Source organism: Triturus cristatus, chromosome 4_2 (assembly GCF_964204655.1).
Source record: "Triturus cristatus chromosome 4_2, aTriCri1.1, whole genome shotgun sequence".
Taxonomy (NCBI): Eukaryota; Metazoa; Chordata; class Amphibia; order Caudata; family Salamandridae; genus Triturus; species Triturus cristatus.
Window position 1 is genome coordinate 736,699,526 of NC_140586.1, and position 18,999 is coordinate 736,718,524.

General features: G+C 46.7%; 1 protein-coding gene across 12 annotated transcripts in view; it reads right to left on the bottom strand.

Moving 5' to 3' along the window:
* OSBPL9 (oxysterol binding protein like 9) overlaps positions 1–18,999 on the bottom strand; it is a 1,355,357-nt gene that overhangs the window by 260,664 nt on the left and 1,075,694 nt on the right. For all 12 annotated transcript variants that reach the window (XM_085602637.1, XM_085602632.1, XM_085602635.1 and 9 more), the window contains one exon: positions 9,823–9,997. In XM_085602637.1, coding sequence (XP_085458763.1) covers positions 9,823–9,997 — 175 coding nt within the window. The remainder of the gene's footprint in view (positions 1–9,822; positions 9,998–18,999) is intronic.

Sequence of the window (18,999 nt, forward strand, 5' to 3'; positions counted from 1 at the left end):
GAGACTGCAATGGAAGATACTTGTTAGACTGTATGCGCAGGGTGGGTTCGGAATACCAAATTTTGAACTTTATTACCTTAGCGCGCAAGCTCACTTCGCATTGTTTTGGGTGAAGCAGCCAAGATATATGCCGCAAGTAGCGGCTGAGCACTGGCTTGCACATCCTACCCCGTTAGAGGGAGTGGTGTATGACCCAATTACGTCCAGAGACAGGAATCCGACCACAATCACATGCACAGCGAGGGCCTGGCAACGCATAGGGCACATGTTGAATGTTGCCATACTTTATTCCCCTTTGCTGCCTCTCAGTTACCACCCGAGTATACCCCTGCTTCAAGAAACAATATTTCATCATTTCAAAAAGCGCACCAGTATTAACACTTGGGGGGACCTCTTCCATAATGGATGATTTCGGCCTCTCGAACATGTCTTTCAGGGTCTGCAACAGACCCCGTTGGATGTCTTCCTATATATCCGCCTTCGTCTTGGAATTCGGTCTATAATTCCGGATTTCCCGGTAGAGCCGCAGGCGCTGGCCCCGCTCCAATTAATGCTGAAAAATACTTCAAATAAACGCCTTGTCTCCCTGATATATAGGACGGTGCATGCGCAGAGTGTACCGCCGGGCACGCTCTCCCGTACGCAGTGGAACAAGGAACTGCGACCTGTTTTGACAGATGAACAACGGGAATATTGTTGCTTGCAAACTGAGAGGGTCTCGGCTAGCAGGAGGCTCCGCATACTTCATTATAAGGTTCTCCATAGACTATATTACACTCCAGCTAAGATGCGCAGGTATAAATTGCGGGACTCGGACAGATGTGATAGGTGTCACGCTCCTGGGGCAGATTTTCTTCATCTGGTGTGGGACTGCCCGGGGGTGCATGAGTATTGGGGGCAAGTTTTTGATGCTTTGGCTCTGATGACGAATACCCGCATTGAACCTACGCCACTGATGGCGTTGCTTGGTTATGTCAAACCAGTGCAGCCGGTACATCGTAAGTACGTTGCTCTTGCCCTGCTTATGGCCAAGAGGCGGGTGGCCTGTCGCTGGGGTAGGGGACGGGCACCCAAATTCAAGACCTGGATTGCGGACTTGGTGACTTGCCAAGAAAGACTTACCACATATGCTGAAATGCTACCTAGGGCCTCTAGACCTAGGGATATATGGGACCCTTTGACATGCTACTTATTGGCAGGTCGGCAGGGGTCAGCTTTCTCTGACGCAGAAGTTTCCTCCTAATAACTCTGCTCACTGTGTTGGGAGTGACAGGTAGGTTCCCCTGGGCGGCGCTTATCTCATAACCAGGCAGACGTTTCCCAAGAGAGTACCTGGGGGTGGTGGTACAAGCTCCTAACTAGAGATATGTATGGACGTTATGGATTCGATGCTGGGTTGTCGAACGTAAGCAGGAGGCGAGGTGAAGGCCCAGAATACATAGGTCTGAATGAGGGACCTTTTGATACAACTAACAGTGTGTTGCAAGCGGTACAGATCACACCAAATACATACAGAGTGCGGGATTACACACAGGCCGACTTACATGCATTGGTGGGAAAGGGTGGCTAGCGGGTAAAGGAGATGAGTCCACGGAGTCTGGGCGGGACTATCTACTCCAAAGTGTGATGTCAATATAATGTGATGTATTGATATATTCTGTAAACTGGTCTAATGCTATCAATGTTGGGGAACAACTGTGCTACTGTTATACTGATTACTGTTCGCAAAATTGATCGGAATGTTCTATGTTTAAAGGACAACCAAAAATAAGTTAAAAAAAAAAAAAAGGATTATTCCTTTCAACAACTGAGTTTCTATGCATTCCTATGCACATTACAACACCTTTATGCATCATAAGGAGAGTGAAATGGCTATATATGTTTACTAAGTAAGATGTGTGAAGGTTAATAATGTACACCATATAATGCAATACAATACTGAAGTTTCTTTTTTGCTTGGCTTGTATGTTTTGCTCTCACTTTCACAAATCAAATAAAGGAATCAAAGATTCAACAGACTTGTTGAAAGAAATTGTGCTTGTCGGACAGAAACGTTTGTAGTTGCTTTTATATTCGGCAGCATTCAGTTATTAAATATTTTTAAACATTCTTAACTTTCCTCCCTCTCGTAACGAGTAGGGTAAGAGTTTATAAATGTACTTGTTTGTGCTTTTGTGAGTTCAGGCGAAGAGTACTGTTTTATTTTCAATCCTTACATTTCCATTCCTGTGCTAAACTCCTCTTACTTGCACATTAAAATTTGGCTCCACTCCACGCTACTTTGCGTGTCTTTGGGGGTTTCTGAGGGACAAGTGCATTTAACGGCGCCATCTTTGTTAGCGCTCTAGCGTTCGCACTGCGGGGGCTTTAAGATCACGCCTATGCCAGCGCGCAGCGGGCGCGCCAGAGGCAAGCCCGTCTGCGCCCGTCCGCGCCAGGACGCCGCCAGCCGCCAGACACCCTGAGTGTTTGCAGTTAACTAGACCTGCGATTAATCCCACGCGGATATATACACGTGAGCAGCTGCTATCTTTAAATAGGGTGTGCCATAAGGATCTATGTTACAATCTTCTTGAGGGCCCCTTCTCAGGTTTGCTTTGTAAGTTTCAATGCATGCATTGTCATTGTTCTATTACATTCACTTCACCTCTACTTGATTGTATTTGTTTACCTAACTCTATGAGGTCGGAGCCCTCTAGTCACTCGTCTCCTACTGGGCAACCCCAGGCATGGAATTGTATCCTAACCAATGTTAGATCTTTGGTTAGGCATTCTGCAAATGTATGGGATATCCTCACCGATCAGAAGCCCGATATAGGTTTCATAACTGAGACCTGGCTTAAACCCTCTTCCACCCCGGCTATTGCTCTAGCTTTACCTGAAGGCTATCGGATTCTTAAGCGGGATAGAATAGGCAAAATGGGCGGGGGTATAGCCTTAATTTATAAAGAGGCACTGGTTGTTACCATTCTTGATCAGATGGGGACGGAAGCATTTGAATGCATTGTCTTTAGATTGGACCTCTTTACACGCTGTATTTGGAAAGGCGCATTAGTCTATAGACCGCCTGGGTCAACATCAAACTTCACCAATCAGCTGCTCGAATTTATCTCTCCCCATCTAATTACCACACGGAAATTTCTCCTACTTGGGGACTTTAACATCCATAGTGAAGATGCCTCTAATCAAGATGCCACCCTATGTCTACAAGATCTAGCTGCAGGGGGTCTAGGGATTATCAATACCGCCCCTACACACATTGCTGGACATACTCTGGACCTTATCCTCTCCAATTCCTTGGATATTAAATGTGGCGAAACACTACCGCTTACATGGTCTGATCACTCTATAATAAATTTCCAAGTGTTGGGTCTTATGGACCCTCTCCCGGTGACAAATAATACCTCTGCCACTCGTCAGTACCGACCGTGGCATAAATTAACTGCCAATCATCTTTCCCTACTATTTTCTGAGTGGGATTGGAACAGCTCGCTAGAGGATGTGGATCAACAGCTCGATCTTTTTAACCTGAGAGTTAGTAATCTGCTGGACAAAGTAATTCCTTTTAAACCTCTCAGATTTTCACCTAAAAGCACTGCTACTGGTTGGTATACGTCCGACCTACGTGCTGAGAAAAGCGTTTGTAAAAAACTGGAGCGGTCTTGGCGTCGCTCTCATGATGAATGTGCTAAAACCATGTACAAAGCAGCCATGACAATTTATCACAAAAATGTTAAATCGGCCCGCAAATCCTATATTGCAGCAACTTTGGAGCAGGCAGGTAATAATGCAAGATTACTTTTTCAAATAGTACATGATTTCACAAACCCCAAATCTTGCCAGACTAAGGATAGTTTTTCTCAGTTATTATGTGACAATATTTCTTCCTTTTTTGTGCAAAAGATTGAGAAGATCTATCACAATATCACCTCATCCAATACCTCTGCCTCTATTCCTGCAGAGAGCATGTCACAACATATTGCCGATGGACCCCGTCTGACTACTACCGGCTATTTCCACTACTGAAGTGCAAACTCTTCTGGAATGCACTAGATCTGGATCCCCTCTGGATATTATACCTGCAAAAATCTCTTCTCGATTTGCGGCCCAGCTGGCATCCCCAGTTTGTTCTATAATCAATGCCGCTTTAAAATCGGCGACTCTCCCTCAAAAATGGAAACACGCTCAAATTATCCCCATTCGCAAGAACTCTAACATCTCCCCCGAGGAAGTGTCAAACTACCGTCCAATTTCGCTGCTTCCTCTACAGAGCAAGATCACAGAGAAACATATCAATAAACATCTATCTGTTTTTCTCGAGTCTTCCAAGGCTCTGGACGTTTCTCAGTCAGGCTTTCGTGCTAAACATAGCACCGAAACGGCTCTGGTGGAGGTAGTGGATAATATCAGAATGGCTCTGGATCAAGGTCAAGCGGCACTTTTGGTGCTGCTTGACCTATCAGCAGCTTTTGACACCATCTCCCATCAAGTCCTCCTACATAGACTCCAGGAGATTGGTGTGGAGGGATCTGCATTAAGCTGGTTGTCAAATTTTTTGTCTAACCGTACTCAGGCAGTGTCAATGGGGCCTTTTACATCAGCTCCCACACAGTTCACCAGAGGCGTCCCGCAGGGCTCATGTTTGAGCCCTACTTTATTTAACATCTATGTGATGCCTCTGGCCAAACTGATGAGGGATCTAGGGTTTAACCACATTTCCTACGCAGACGATACCCAGCCCCTCCTCACCTTCGACAAAACGAGATCCGACATACATATCATCTTCTCTCAGGGCATGATGGCAATTGCCTCCTGGATGAAAACCAACTATCTCCAGCTAAACTCTGATAAGTCTGAGATCCTGTTGTTCAGAGGTGCAGACATCTGCTGGACACCAAGATGGTGGCCTGAGGAGCTGGGTAAAGCCCCTGCTCCTAAAGAGGTAGTTAAAAACCTAGGCATTAAGCTTGATAAAAAACTCACGATGCAAACCCACGTTAACACCATCGTTGGGTCTTGCTATCACATCCTAAGTTTACTTAGAAGAGTTTTCCCATTGCTTCCACTTTCCACCAGGAAGACTTTAATTCAAGCACTGCTCATGAGCAAGATTGACTACTGCAATGCTCTCCTTCTCTCTGCCCATGCCTCCTCTTTGGATAAATTGCAGGTTGTTCAGAACACGGCCGCTCGCCTAGTAACCGATTCTCCAGCTAGGACTCTTTCACAGCCCCTACTGTGTGAATTACACTGGCTGTCAGTTAGGAAAAGAGTACAATTTAAAACAGGCTGTATGATTTTCAAGGCCATAAATGAACTCAGTCCTCACTAAGAAATTGGAAATGTATCACCCCATATCCTCTCTTAGATCAGGCTCAAAAAAACGTATTTCTGTTCCTAGAGTAAAGAAAGCCCGCTCAGGTGGTAAGGCTTTTTCGTATTTAGCCCCTACATTCTGGAACAGTCTTCCCTTATTCCTCCGTATGGAAATGCCCCTTTTCATTTTAGAAAACTTATGAAGACATATCTTTTTTAGTTTAATGACCAGCTTGCTGTTGCTAGCGCAGCGATACCCCCAGGGGTGATTCAGCGCGATATAAAATTATAAAATCAAATCAAATCAAAGATGAAAAGTAGCCAACATCAAAAGAAATTCCATTTATAGGTTTTAAAAATATACACAGTCTGTTCCTAGATGTACTGTTTGAGTCGAAACATGAATCTGGCTGTTCTCTTTATTATTTTCGAAGACATTGGTTCTTCTCAAAGACTTTGATATCATTTCTTTGGGGGTAGCAATGTGATTGCCCTTTTAATGTTCTCTCTCTTAAAAGTAAACTTTTTTTTTTAGAGTGAACATTAGTTAGAGTATTTAATTAATGGGATGTTTGATTTTCGGTTGCATGCATTTAACTACTTTCATGTGTATATGCAGTGCGTTTTGCCTAGTAATCCATTTTTATAGTAATAGCCCAAATCTGCTCTTGTTGGATAGCTGGGTCCAAACCGAGGTGGCATGGTGTGCAAAATAAAAATGAATTGGGATGCGGCCAGAGTGATTACCAGTTGCTGAGATTAATTAAAACATTCAATTCATCACTGTTTTGTATACTTATTGTGTTGCCCTAAGTGGGACAGGTATGCCCGGATGTGGGTCGCATGCACACTATCACCTGTACCTAGCTGATGAGCCCATAAATAGGGTGAAACCGTTCCTGGGTTGCTCGTGTTCTGGTTCAGGGAGGACCTGGCTTGGACTACTGGAGCAAGGTCAAGACTGATTTGCATATAGCTGGGTCCAAACTGAGGTGACATTGTGTGCAAAACAAGAATGGAATGTTAGTCTCTTATATTACAAATGCACAATAAAATACCAGGATATCTAAATGCCAAAATGTCAGACATGGTTCCTAAAAACAAACAGATTTGAAAATTGTTAGAGGCATGGTTTCTTCTGAATGCTCAACGAATCTGTATACCATTATGCACTAAGTATAACACACACACATATATATGTATATATACATAGACCGGTCAAATAGCTTAATGAAAACTATAAGACAGCATAAATCAAAGGGGATTTTTCTTTACTTTAAGTTTACATGCTAGTACAAATAAATCCAGTAGATGAGCAGATCAAGCATTTAAAAAATAAATTTTTAGCAAAAATTTGCCTTGGCAATACGACATAAAAAGAAATATACGAAGAAACTAAAGTACAGATTCTTGGCCCAATTATGCGGTTATGAGAGGTGAATTTGTTACAATATCAGTTTGTACATATGAATTTGACACGTGAGGTGTATTGGTCCATTCGGTAGCTTTCAAGGCAAGCAGATGGTGAGTAGGATAGAAGTACTTTTGTTGATGAACTAACTACATTACCTACAGGCCTTTACCCAGGGTATAATCCCAGAAAAAAACAAGTTAGAGGACGGTATGCAATTTGATGATGTTCTAGCCCCCAAACTCCTAGAGATGTATAATGTTGCAATTATAAAGTGCAGATTACCCCATCCACGCTTGAAGGAACCATTAGTACATTGTTAAAACTGGTCAGTGACCCTACAAGCTGCTCCTCGTAAAGACCACTCTACTCCTTGAATGTGGACAATAAAATATTTGCAAACATTTTGCGTCAAAGACTCCAACCCCTGATGTTATTTTAAGTACACCCAGAACAGTCCGGATTCATATCACAAAGATCCACTTCCTTCAACTCGATAGCAGTGGTCCTACACCACGCTAAAGAAAGGTTTGCCACTATAGGGTTGCCGTTTATACTTGAAGATTTTAGACACATAGGACTGAGTGCCCACTTATTACTGTACACTGAAACACGCTCTAGGGTGAGAATTAACAGGCTTATTCTGAAGTGGTATCAAGTTGCAGGGGCACATGACAAGGCTGCCTGTTATCACCTCTAATTATTGCATTGTCTAAATAACGATTAACATGCTTCCTCTGATACTTTCATGGTTAAAGAGGGCTTTATATAGGTGGAAAAACTCTAATAATATCCTTGTACGCAACTATGTGGTGTTATACGTGCAGAATCCAGTAGTTAACCTGGCACCTGTTTTGAGAGGAATTATCAGGCTTGAGGGAGATTCTGGGCTCAAAAATTAACTAGGACAAATCAGAGAGGTTTCCTCTGATGGGCAACACTAAGACCATTTAAGAAGAATACCCACTAAACTGAGGCACAGAACAGGTGAAATAATTAGGGATATTCATCACAATCAATACAACTGAATTAATTACTTCAGAGTGGAGACGGTGCACCAATAGATGGATACGTCTTTCACTCTCCATGGTGCGCAAGATCTAGCTTAATTAAATGGTTATATTGCAGCGATTTCTTTACTTCTTCATCAGTATCCATGTAATGTCTTTGTCATTCTTTTGACTGCTCGGTCAACTCCTAATTATATTAGTGTGGGTGTAGAGCAACCTCGCATCAAATGATCGGACCCTTCCAAGACTAATGGAAGAAGGGGGCCTAACAATACCAGATTTCTATATTATTTAATTGCACAGGTGAACTATTTCAAAATACTTGATTCCTGATCAAACACCTGGTATGCATGCTAGCATTGAGCTACAAAGGAGAGCCCCTTTACATCACTAGTCAAAAAAGGAAGCGACCTGCAGTCGCCCCTGATGATGTGGATGTAGTGGAACTCAAATGCTGGTCATGGACGGAGTTGGCCCGCTGCCTGGTATTTGAGATGCTTCCGGTAATGCGAAACCCCAATTTTTCACCTGTAACAAAACGGCCTTTGGGATTTTGGGGACAGTGGGGATAAAAGTGCGAGGTGATCTATTCCTGGGAATTACAAAGAGAGGGAAGAGAAAACAGTGCTAGCTATACTGTTTTATCACAGATTGGAATCAGTAACCAAAGCAGTATTTGCTGGCATTTATGCACCCAGGCCGGACTACCTTCGGAAGGATGACATAAGAAAATTAATTTCCTTTTTATACATAAGGGCTATGACGGATACACCGCATCCCCCAGTCAAACAGGACTCAGAAAGGACAACAAATTTCAGATAAATGCTCAGCATACAGCTGCATGCAGGTTAAGGAAACCCCACTTAATTATTGGCATAAGCTGATACAGTTTAAATACATAGAATGATTTTACTACGCCCCTGAGCGAATTCCAAATGTTCCCAGAACGGCTAAAGCACGTGCAAGAAGTGTGGAATGATAGATGCGACATTCCTAAAACATGATGTGGACTACACCAAGGTAGCAGACTACTGGACTCCCAATATTTACAACTTCAAATGTTATGGTAGATACTCTTGTTCCCCAATCACTCCCCAAGCGTGTGCATAATCACTATTACTAATTCTGCTGGGCACCATTGCCGGCTTACCTAAGGCAATACAGACCGTTGTGTCAGTGGCATCGATTTTGGCCAAAAGGCTGTGTCAATGGCCTGGATGAGTAGCAAAACCTCCCAAACGTAACACTGCCTTCAAGACTTAATACAATGTGAGAAGCAATCAGGAATCTATGTAGCAGAACTGCATCCTAGGTCCTAGAATACATGTTTTACGATTGTAAAAAGGTGCTCACCTTAGGGTAGGCAAACAAAGGAAATGTCGGTGTGCAAGATCCCACTAAGGAACACTCATGATCAGCATTGCTAGTTACATGGGAAGCTCCCGAAAAATAATTTTAGAATTCATTGGCACCTTTAACCTCAATGTATATACTGTCTCCTGGTTAAGAGTTGCCAATAAGGGCTACAGATGTCATTTACTGATGGTGATGCGATGCAGGCGTAAGTAAAAGGAGCTGTAGGCAACTTCACCAATACTACAGATGGGGGCGGACAATACTACAGATGGGGGAGGACATAGATTGTATATGAAAACTGAGGTGAACTGAAAAGCCTGGACTGAATGTAAGATAAAAACACCAACAAGGAGCCGGCAGGAGACCATGAACAGCTAATGAAGGATAGAATCCACGCAAACAGGAATAAAAAAAAGAAGGAAAGACTGAAATATGCTGAAGATCATAGAGCTTCACATGGTCATACATCGAAACAGTTGCAATTGTCGTACACTTTTCCTGACAGTTGAAGAGTACAATTGTTGAAAGGTGGATGATAACAAATAACCTTAACAATGTGGCACGAAAACAAAATGTGAAATACATACTCTGCAGTATAGAAGGAGACAGAAACATCCACTGCAATCACCTACATAAAAGACTTTTAAAACATTTGCTTTTATTACAAATTAAATACATTTTACGGTTACATATGTTAAAAATGGTAAAACTACTAACAGAAAAACTCACTGAAATTTCGTCGCTTTCAGTGCCTTCTAAGACCCAATGACACTGGAAGATTTCACCCAGAATAGGGTTGTAGGGTTTTTTAGCAACTGATCCTTTACGTCCCGCATGAAAAGCTGACAAATACCATTTTACCACCTGCACCATCCGATCTTTGGGATCCTTATGTTCTCCAATGCTGAAAAATAAAACAAGATTTATGCTTAAGATTTCCATTCTATTCTAGCAGATTTTTAGAGTGTCGCTACCCAAAGACTTCCCAGCACTAAATTCAAACCAGCACCAGCCCATACTGGATCTGAGGCTAGGTCCTGGAAAGAGCTAATTTACAAACAGCCAAGCTTTCACAGATTTTCTAAAAGTAGATTCTTATTCCATTTTGCACAGTCTGATCGGCAAGGAGTTCTATAACCTGGAAGACAGGTACAAAAAAGAACGGCCTCCCCACCTTGCTCTGAGAATAGTTTGTTTGGACCATCATAAGACATGTAGTGCCCTACTAGGGGTGTAGGGCTCAACCAGAGATTTTAATAGCTGAGGGCCTTTATTGTGATAGGCCCTGTGAGCAATACAGAGCACTTTGAACTGCACCCGCAGTATTATCGGAAGCCAGTGAAGGTCAGCCAGCACACTTCTTACTGATTGAACCCCGGGAATATTTAAAAGGATGTGGGCTGCAGTATTTTGCATGACCGGAGGCTTTTAATTATGCAGCACATGGAACCAAATACAAGGGATTTCTGTAGTCCGGACAAGATATTACTAGTGCCTCTATAATAAGCCTTCTGGAAAGGAGAGGAAAGAGGTCTAACACTATCCAGAGCACTCGGAGTATTCCATGTTGAGCTTGTTGTCTAGCCAGACACCCAAGCTCTCTATGGGGTTTTTGGGACTGGATGTGGTTTTCTAAACAGTCCCACCAGGGATACAGCAACTGATTGTTAAGGTAGTTGCCCAAAAGCATGATCTCAGCCTTGTCCACATTAAGTTTGAGGCAACAACTGGCCATCCAACCTTTAGCAGGGTGCAAGTTTTTGGGAATTGGAACAGTGTTCTGGAGGGATGGAAAGTACTATTTGGGTGTCGTCCGCGTGTGCATACACAGGCTTCGATTTTCATGTGTGAGGTAAGTGTCATTTTTTGGCATGGTGTAGGAAGATGGCTCTCTATATAGTGCACTAAAAAGAAGTACACTATGCGGAGAGTCCACTAAGTCCCCAGCAGGTAGGTAAAGTACACAGCACAGGCAATTGTAGGGGTTCATCTTCTGGGTTTAGAGCAGCAGGAAGCCACGGTTTAATGTTCTACAAGCAGGTCATCAGGTGTGTCCCAAATTCCGCAGGGAGCTGAGAGTTGGTAGCTGGTGCGCTACAGGAAGGGGGGCCCTCTAAAGACAGGCTGCACAAAGGGACCTTCCAGCAAGTCTGAGAGCTCCCAAATGGGGGGCTAGGGTCGCTAGGGCCTTAGGGACAAGGGAGCACAGCCAGTTTGTCGTTACCCAGCAAGTAGGTTTGCCAGCTTCAGTGCGTAAAGGTACTCCTTGCGGTCAAGAGCAAACAGCTGGCAGAGACAAATTCAGGACTGCTGGGCCACTGTCAAAGTGGGTCTCAGGGGTCTTGATGTCCCTCGGCAGCTGCTGGGCTCTGGTACAGTTGGAGTGCTGATTGTTCGATGTCAGTCTTGGTTGCAGGGTGTTTGGTACCCCAGGGATTGGTACTGCACTGCTATGTGCAGTAGGTAGACAGATCTGACCTGCCAGAGTCCCTTGGACCTTGCTGGTCCCAACACTGCTCCTTCTTCGCTTTCCACGCCTGCTGCAGCTGCCAATGCTTGCTGGTGCTCCAGCCGGATACTGAACCCCTGGTTCTCGACTTCTCCGACGCGGGACAGCTCGTGCACAGCTCCTGGTCTTCCTCAGCACTGATGAATTTCCCCAGGGTCCACTGGGAAGGGTCCTTCTTCAAAACTGCAACCACAACTTTCCCGTTGACTTCTGTTGAGTAAGTGGCTGTGTTTTTACTCTGCACTCATCATCCGTGGGGTTCCTGGGTACTTACCTTCGGTGGCTCCTTGTACCCCCAGCTCTTCTGAGTCTCCTGGTCCAAGTCCCGACTTCAGTCGCAGTTCGCATTCCACTTTTTAAGTATATGGTTGGTTCTTCCCCCGGAGACCACTAAGTATTGTGCTTACTTACCTATTTGCAATTGAAATATTGTTGCGTATTTGTGTTGACATCTCCGGGCAGGAGATATACCAATGTGTTTGTGTGTGTTGTGTAGTAAATGGACATAGTTTTATATATACAATGAGTCGTTCTTTTTCGTTTAACCTACAGAACATGATTCAATCTGGTAAACCAAGCTTAACATTCCTTCTGGATTAAGCCTGAAGGCTGCTTTCTATGGTTGTCTAAGACCTCTAAAAACAACATATGGGTTGCATGGTTGGTGCAGGTGCTTCACCTAAATAAGTGTGCACTAAATACTAAGCCTGCCTCCTACACTCAAATAGTGTCTGTAGGCATGGCATACAGGGATCGATGCCATGTCGACTCTTCGGTTTTGTCTGCACCCAAACATGCAGCCTGTAATGGCAGTTTGGAAAATCTGCATGAGGGGTCCCTAGGGAGGCACAAATCGTGCTGCAGGCCTAATGGACCCTCTTCAGTCACAAAGTACTAGGCACCAGGGGTTCCATTTATTAGGGACTTACAGGGGGTTGAAGTCGTGCCAATTGTGGAACACTGGTACATTTTTGGGAAAAAGCTCTGGCACTGGGGACCTCGATAGCTGGCACCCAGTGCACTTTCAGTCAAAATCACATCAGGTATCAGGCAAAACGTGGGGGTGGCAATGTCAAAAAGGGGCACTTTCCTACACATGGTCACCCATGTAGGCTCTTTATAAAGTAAACCAAGAGGAGGTATGCTGTGTAAATAGTCCAGGAATGCCTTATAAATGGGCAGGTGCTTGCTTTAACAATGCCAAGGTGCTCCATTTGTGGTAGTGTGGTCGAGCAGACTTAGGCTGATCAGAGGGGAATCTTAGGCATTTGTTGCATATACAGAGTCAAACAAACATGCACACCCACTCAAGGAGGAGATCCACACCAGTTAAAAAAAATAACCGGTATTTTTATATACATTTCAACACCAAGAACTTCGTAATTGGGTGATTACTTTTCAAGTTATTACGTTTACAGTTTATAGCAATGTTAGCAAACCGTGCGTTATTACACGGTAATGCTTTCCTATAGAGAGAAGACCATTTACTGTGTACAGTTATTTGCAAAAGGATTTTGAGGGTCCCCTTTAGTTCAGTCAGTATTAGGGGGCCAAGGTCCCAATTTCCACCAGCAGTTTAGTTTTACCTGTCCTGGTGTATTTGGGTGCAGAGGTACTGGACGGGTTGGTAGCCTTACCGTACACAGTTAGCAAAGAGGGGGGCAACCTGGAAATAGGCTGCATAGGGGGACTTGGGGACAAGTCCGGGAGCTCCCATAGGGTGACTCAGTTGGTGAGGGTCCTGGGAGCAAAGGGGAGCAGTCAGTGTTGTTATCCCGTGCCGGGGAGCTTGGGTGCAGAGGGTTTTGCTCAACTGGCCCTCGTGCATTGTAGGTGGTGATGGTTCTTGGTCTGGAGCTGCAAAGGGAAACAAAACAGGACGCTTGGCCATTCTTGGTACTGGCGTCTGTGGAGCGGACGTCCCACGTCAGCTGGTCGGTCTTCGGGTTATTGGAGTCCGGACTGCACTCTAAACAAGCAATGGTTGTGGCAAGGAGTCCGGTACCCCAGATTTTGGGGCAGGGAGGCTCTTAGGGGTCCTGACGTCTCCAAACTTGGTAAAGAGATAGATCTAATCTCTTTGAGAACGCTGACCTCTTTCTGGGCGGCTACTGCATTTGTGAACCCAGTGGTCAGCAGCTTCTTGGAACCGGAAGTCCTGATCAGTGCCTGCAGGATATAGGGAAGTGGGTCATCAACTCCAAGGAAGATGCTGGCTGGTTTTTGAAGTACTTGCAACCCTATTTTGGAGGATGAGTTGGGTCTTTGCAATTGTTGAGTCTGGAACGGGCAGGCAGGGTTTGATGCCAAAAGTCCACAGCAGTCTTCAGTTCTCACATTGTTCGGCTCTTCAGTGTCCTCTTTGCCTTTAGTCAGGTTAGTATAAAGTTCTGGTGCCAGGAGGCCACCTAAATACTCAATTGAGGGGTGTTAGGGGAGTTCTTTTCGGTGTGAGCCTCATCGGTTGTGACGGCTCTCGTTGGGCAGGTCACTTTTGGTGGCAATGGTGTCCAGTCTAGACACTCAGCAAGCCTTGGCTGTGCCAAATGCTCGTGGTATTGGTGCAGAGGAGCTCATGGAGGGTGTAGCGTCTCAAAACTCACTAGAGAGATGGGACTGACCTCTTGGAACCACTGTGATCTCCTTCTGGCAAGATGCTCCCTCAATGGGCCCGATGGCTAGCAAAACAGAGCACCGGACAAGTGCGGTCGGTGCCTGCAGATGCAGGGGAATGGCTTCTTCAACCCAAGGGAGATGCTAAGCGATGAACAGACCTCCAAGCATTTGGGAAGGATTTTGAGCCTCTGGATGAGTTGGTCAGGCAATTGTTGAGGTTACCAGCATTCAGGCAGGGTTTGGCACCAATTTTGGAGCAGGTCCTCTATTCTTGTGGAGTCAGCTCTTCTTTGTCCTTCATCGGTCCATAGGCAGACAAATCTGAAGCTCTGGTGTCAGGGGCACCCCAAAATACAGAATTTAGGGGAGTGTCGGGCAGTAGCCAATGGGGTACCTACACCCCCCTATATGACCACTTCCTGGGAGAAGTGGGCATTTTCGTAACCCAGAGATCCTAGTTTTACCAAAAACAAGATGGCGAAACGTCAGGTGGCCCACCTTAGGGGTGTGTGTAGCCTGTAAGTGCAACATGCCTTTTGACTATCTAATTTCCTACCTGCTGCAGAGCAGGGGGTGGCATTACCCATGGCTGGGGCGAAGCCAAGGTCGCACTTCAAAGGCAGGAGAGGCTTTGAGGCCTCTGACCTGGAGATGCTAATCTGCTAGCCATCTTGCTGGAGGAGGTGTAATCACCTTCTGCCAGACAAGTATTGTTACTGGCCTCCAAGAGCGAGGTACATTTACCAAGGACTTACAGGGGTGCTTAAGTACTTGCCAATTGGGTTACAATTAGACATTTACCTTGTTTTAAAGGAAAGAGCACTGGTGGTCTGATTAGCAGGGACCCAGTGTTTTTTCAGTCAAAAAGCATCAGTACTATGGAAATGGTGTGGATGACAATGTCAAATAGGCCCTTTCCTACAACGTGTGCATGTGTCACCAGGCATAACATGGCGAGGCCACAAATTTGTTTCATTTTTTATTTACTGTTTGTGATGGAGTGACACCATATGGAGAGCTAAAAAAAAAAAAAAAAGAAAGAAACAAAAATCAATAACAAACATGTGCTAAAGCTTATTTTAAAAACAGATGGGCTCCGCAGCAAATGGGAGAATCCCAGACCAACAAAAATTTCAAAAATAAATATTTGCTTTGTAGACTACCAGGACAGGATGGGTGGGAGTGCAACTGAGGGGAAGAAACAGAGGATGTGGGCTGTGAGTTGGGGATCCATTGGTTGGGGCGGGCTTCATCCCCCTGTTGGGGATTGGGGCCTAGCTCTACCGCGACAGATACTTCTGTGGTTTTGAGGTATGGGGTGGGGGGTTTGTTGGGGAAGGGTTGTTTCAGTTTTCAGATCGCACTACTGCTGGTCACTTGCTGTTCTCTGCACCTGCGCCACCACGGTTCGCTGCTCGCTCGGCAGGAACATACGCCACCTCATGGCAGGAGTGCCAGACGATAGCCGGATAACCGCGGGTAGTCTCCATATTATCAGTTGGAATGTACGTGGGGCCCTGGACAAAATCAAACGCGGGGCGATACTCCATCAGGCAAAGAGGGCTAGGGCTGATGTTCTTATGTTACAGGAAACGCATCTGTTGGGCACCAAGGCTCTTTGCTTGCAACGTTATGGATTTCAGCAGGTATTTCACGCTGGCTTTATAAGGGGTTCGTGGGGAGTGGCGATCCTAGTTCCATATGTACACGTACAACAGTGGACCGACACGCAGGGGCGCTATCTAGTTATTCGGGGCAGAATTGGGGAGGATTTCCTGACCTTGGGCAGTGTATATGCTCCCCCTCCCCTGCAATGGAATCTGGTTGAGAAACTGCACTCCTTGTGGGCTGACATGCCAGATGGGTTATCCATAGTGGGTGGGGATTGGAACGATGTTATGGACCTGACCAAAGATAGGACCAGAGTTGGGGGTGGCCCCGGGGGTGATCTTCCCACGAAACTGCACTCGCTAGTTATGGGTTTGGACTGGATAGACATATGGCAACGTATGCATGGCGATCGGTGGGGGTTCACATACCTCTCGGCGGTTCATCACTCACTATCCAGGATTGACTACTTCTTTGTCCCTCGGGCGGCAGTTGATAGGGTGGCGTCGGTGGAAATTTTGCCTCGCGGCCTCTCGGATCACTCTCCGGTGTCTCTTGAGATATATATATAGGAAGGGGGAAACAACCGTTTCGATGGAGATTATCAGTTTGGCATTTGAAAAATGCAGAGTATGGGTCCCATATGAGCGAAGCAATTGTCCAGTACCTGACGGATAATGAGGGGTCTGCTCTGGCGCCGCGACTTTGTGGGAAGCGATGAAGTCCACCTTGCGTGGGGTTGATATATCCTGGTGGGCGGCGGCGCACAGGGAGGAAGTGATTTGTGCAGAAACTGATGTGGAGGCACTTGAGCGCCGGTGTCAGGAGGTAGGGAGGGACCAGAACGTGCAGCAATTGCTCTATGCACAACAGGCATGTGCCGCCCTGCTGCTGGATGAGGCACGACAGGTCTGGCTGGCGACGTGCAGCAGGGTATACCAATGGGGGGACAAGTCTAGTAAAATACTGCACCGTCTGTCAGGGTGCCTTCCATGCCCAGGCCCTACTGGGTATTCTGGATTCGGCAGGGATGCCGGTAACGGACCCCCCAGCCATAGCGTTTCGCCGCTTACTTTGCGGAATTGTACGCCCCGCTGGAATGTTTATTAGGATCCACCATCGATAAGTTCCTTGCGGACTTGCCCCCCAAAATGGCGAGAGATGCGGTGCGGGACCAGTTGGAGGCCCCTTTGACAGACGAGGAGTTGGGTGTGGCATTGGGGGAGCTCAATTCTGGCAAGGCACCGGGACCCAACAGGTTTCCTAGCGAATTTTTCAGTCGTTACAGTATGCAATTAGTCCTGTATTACCGGGCGGTAGTGGAGGAGGCCCGGGAAGGGGGCGTGCTCCCACCGGATTGGAGGCACGTGGAAGTGGTGGTGTTCCATAAGCTCGGCCGACCCCCAGATCAACATGCCTCGTATCGCCCCATTTCCCTTTTAAACGTGGAGGCCAAAATACTGGCGAAGGCTTTGGCAAATCGTCTTCGGCCCCACATTTCTGTCCTGGTGCACCCGGAGTAGGCGGGGTTTATGCCCCAGAGGGCGACCAGACACAACATAAGGAGGGCGCACGTGGCGGTGGCGGCCATACGGCAGATGGGAGAACCGGCGGCACTACTCCTGGCAGACATGGACAGGGCATTCGATTCCCTCAGCTGGGTTTACCTTTTTGCATTGCTACGGAGGCTCAATTTTGGACCCCGCTTCCTCTCCTACATAACGCTCCTCTACACAGAGCTAACAGCGTCGGTTCGGTTCGGGTGGCTGGCGCGTCCTACCCCACTTTTTCCATAGGACGGGGCACGAGGCAGGGGTGCCCCCTGTCTCCATACCTCTTCGCCCTAGCCATGGAGCCGCTGGCGGCATGGGTACGCATTGATGCGCAGGTCCAGAGATTCGCATGGGCACCGGGTCTGTCCGACCGGATCGCGCTATACGCAGATGATGTTTTATTTTAAATCACAGAAGTGGACAGGACAGGGCCACGGCTTCTGCGCATCATCCAGATTTTTAGGGAAACGTCGGGGTTGTACACGAACCCCCGCAAGTCCACCTTGTGGGCCCTGGGAGATCGAACGAGAGTGGGTGCATGGGCATCCTCGGTCCAGTCGGCGGTGGGGGCCTGAAATACCTGGGGGTGTTCCTGTCAGACATACCGGCAATCTCCTGGGAATGGAACGTGGCTCCGGTGTGGGAGCGAGTTCGCTCAGACCTTAAATCTTGGTCTCGTATGCCTCTGACCCCATTTGGCAGATCGGCAATTTTCAAGATGGTAGCGCTCCCTCGGCTCCTCTACCAGCTACAGAATCACCCGTACCCGATCCCGCCTAGCTGGTTCAGGCTGGTGAATTCTGTGCTAGGGCAATTTTTGTGGGAGGGGGGGGGGGGGTAGGGTGCGCGTGGCACTACGCACGAACTTTCTGTCCACCTATTGAGGAGGGTTTGCGACCTCGGATATTTTATCGTACTACCAGGCATCACACCTGCTGGTTCTTGATGAATGGTGGTATGGGGATAGGGGAGACCCGGCATTTGCGCTGGAACGGCAGCATATGGGGTGTCACTCATTACACACACTCCTATACTCGGCACCATTGAGAGGTGCGCTGCCAGCAGTCACACGGATAGTGTTTCAGATTTGGAGGCAGGCTCTGCGCCGCATGGGATGGTGGAACACCTTGACTCGGGAGACCCCTCTGTGGAACAATGGGCGCCTGCCCCAGCTGGCGGCTCTACAGGGCTTCAAGGGCTGGGACGACATTGGCATTTCAACACTGGGAGACGTGATGAAGGGTAGGACACTCAAGCCCTTTCAAGATATACAGAGGGAGTTCCAAATGCCACGGTCGCAATGTTTTCGATACCTCCAGCTTCGTCATGCCCTGTCTCCGACCCTGGAGGATTTGGAGTCTCTCCCTGAATTTAGCCCACTGGAGGCGAAAGTCTTTATGGGGGACCTGAAAGACAAAAAGATCTCTCGGATATACCAATCCGTGGTCACCCACTGTTCCTCCACACTGCGAAAACTTCGGGGGGACTGGGAGACTGACGTGGGCGCCCTAGAGGAGGAGGACTGGACGGAGGCACTGACCGCTCCACGGGGCGCGGCAATAGCGATCCGTCTGGTCCAGTTCAAATACCTTCACAGGGTCTACTTTACAAGAACACGAA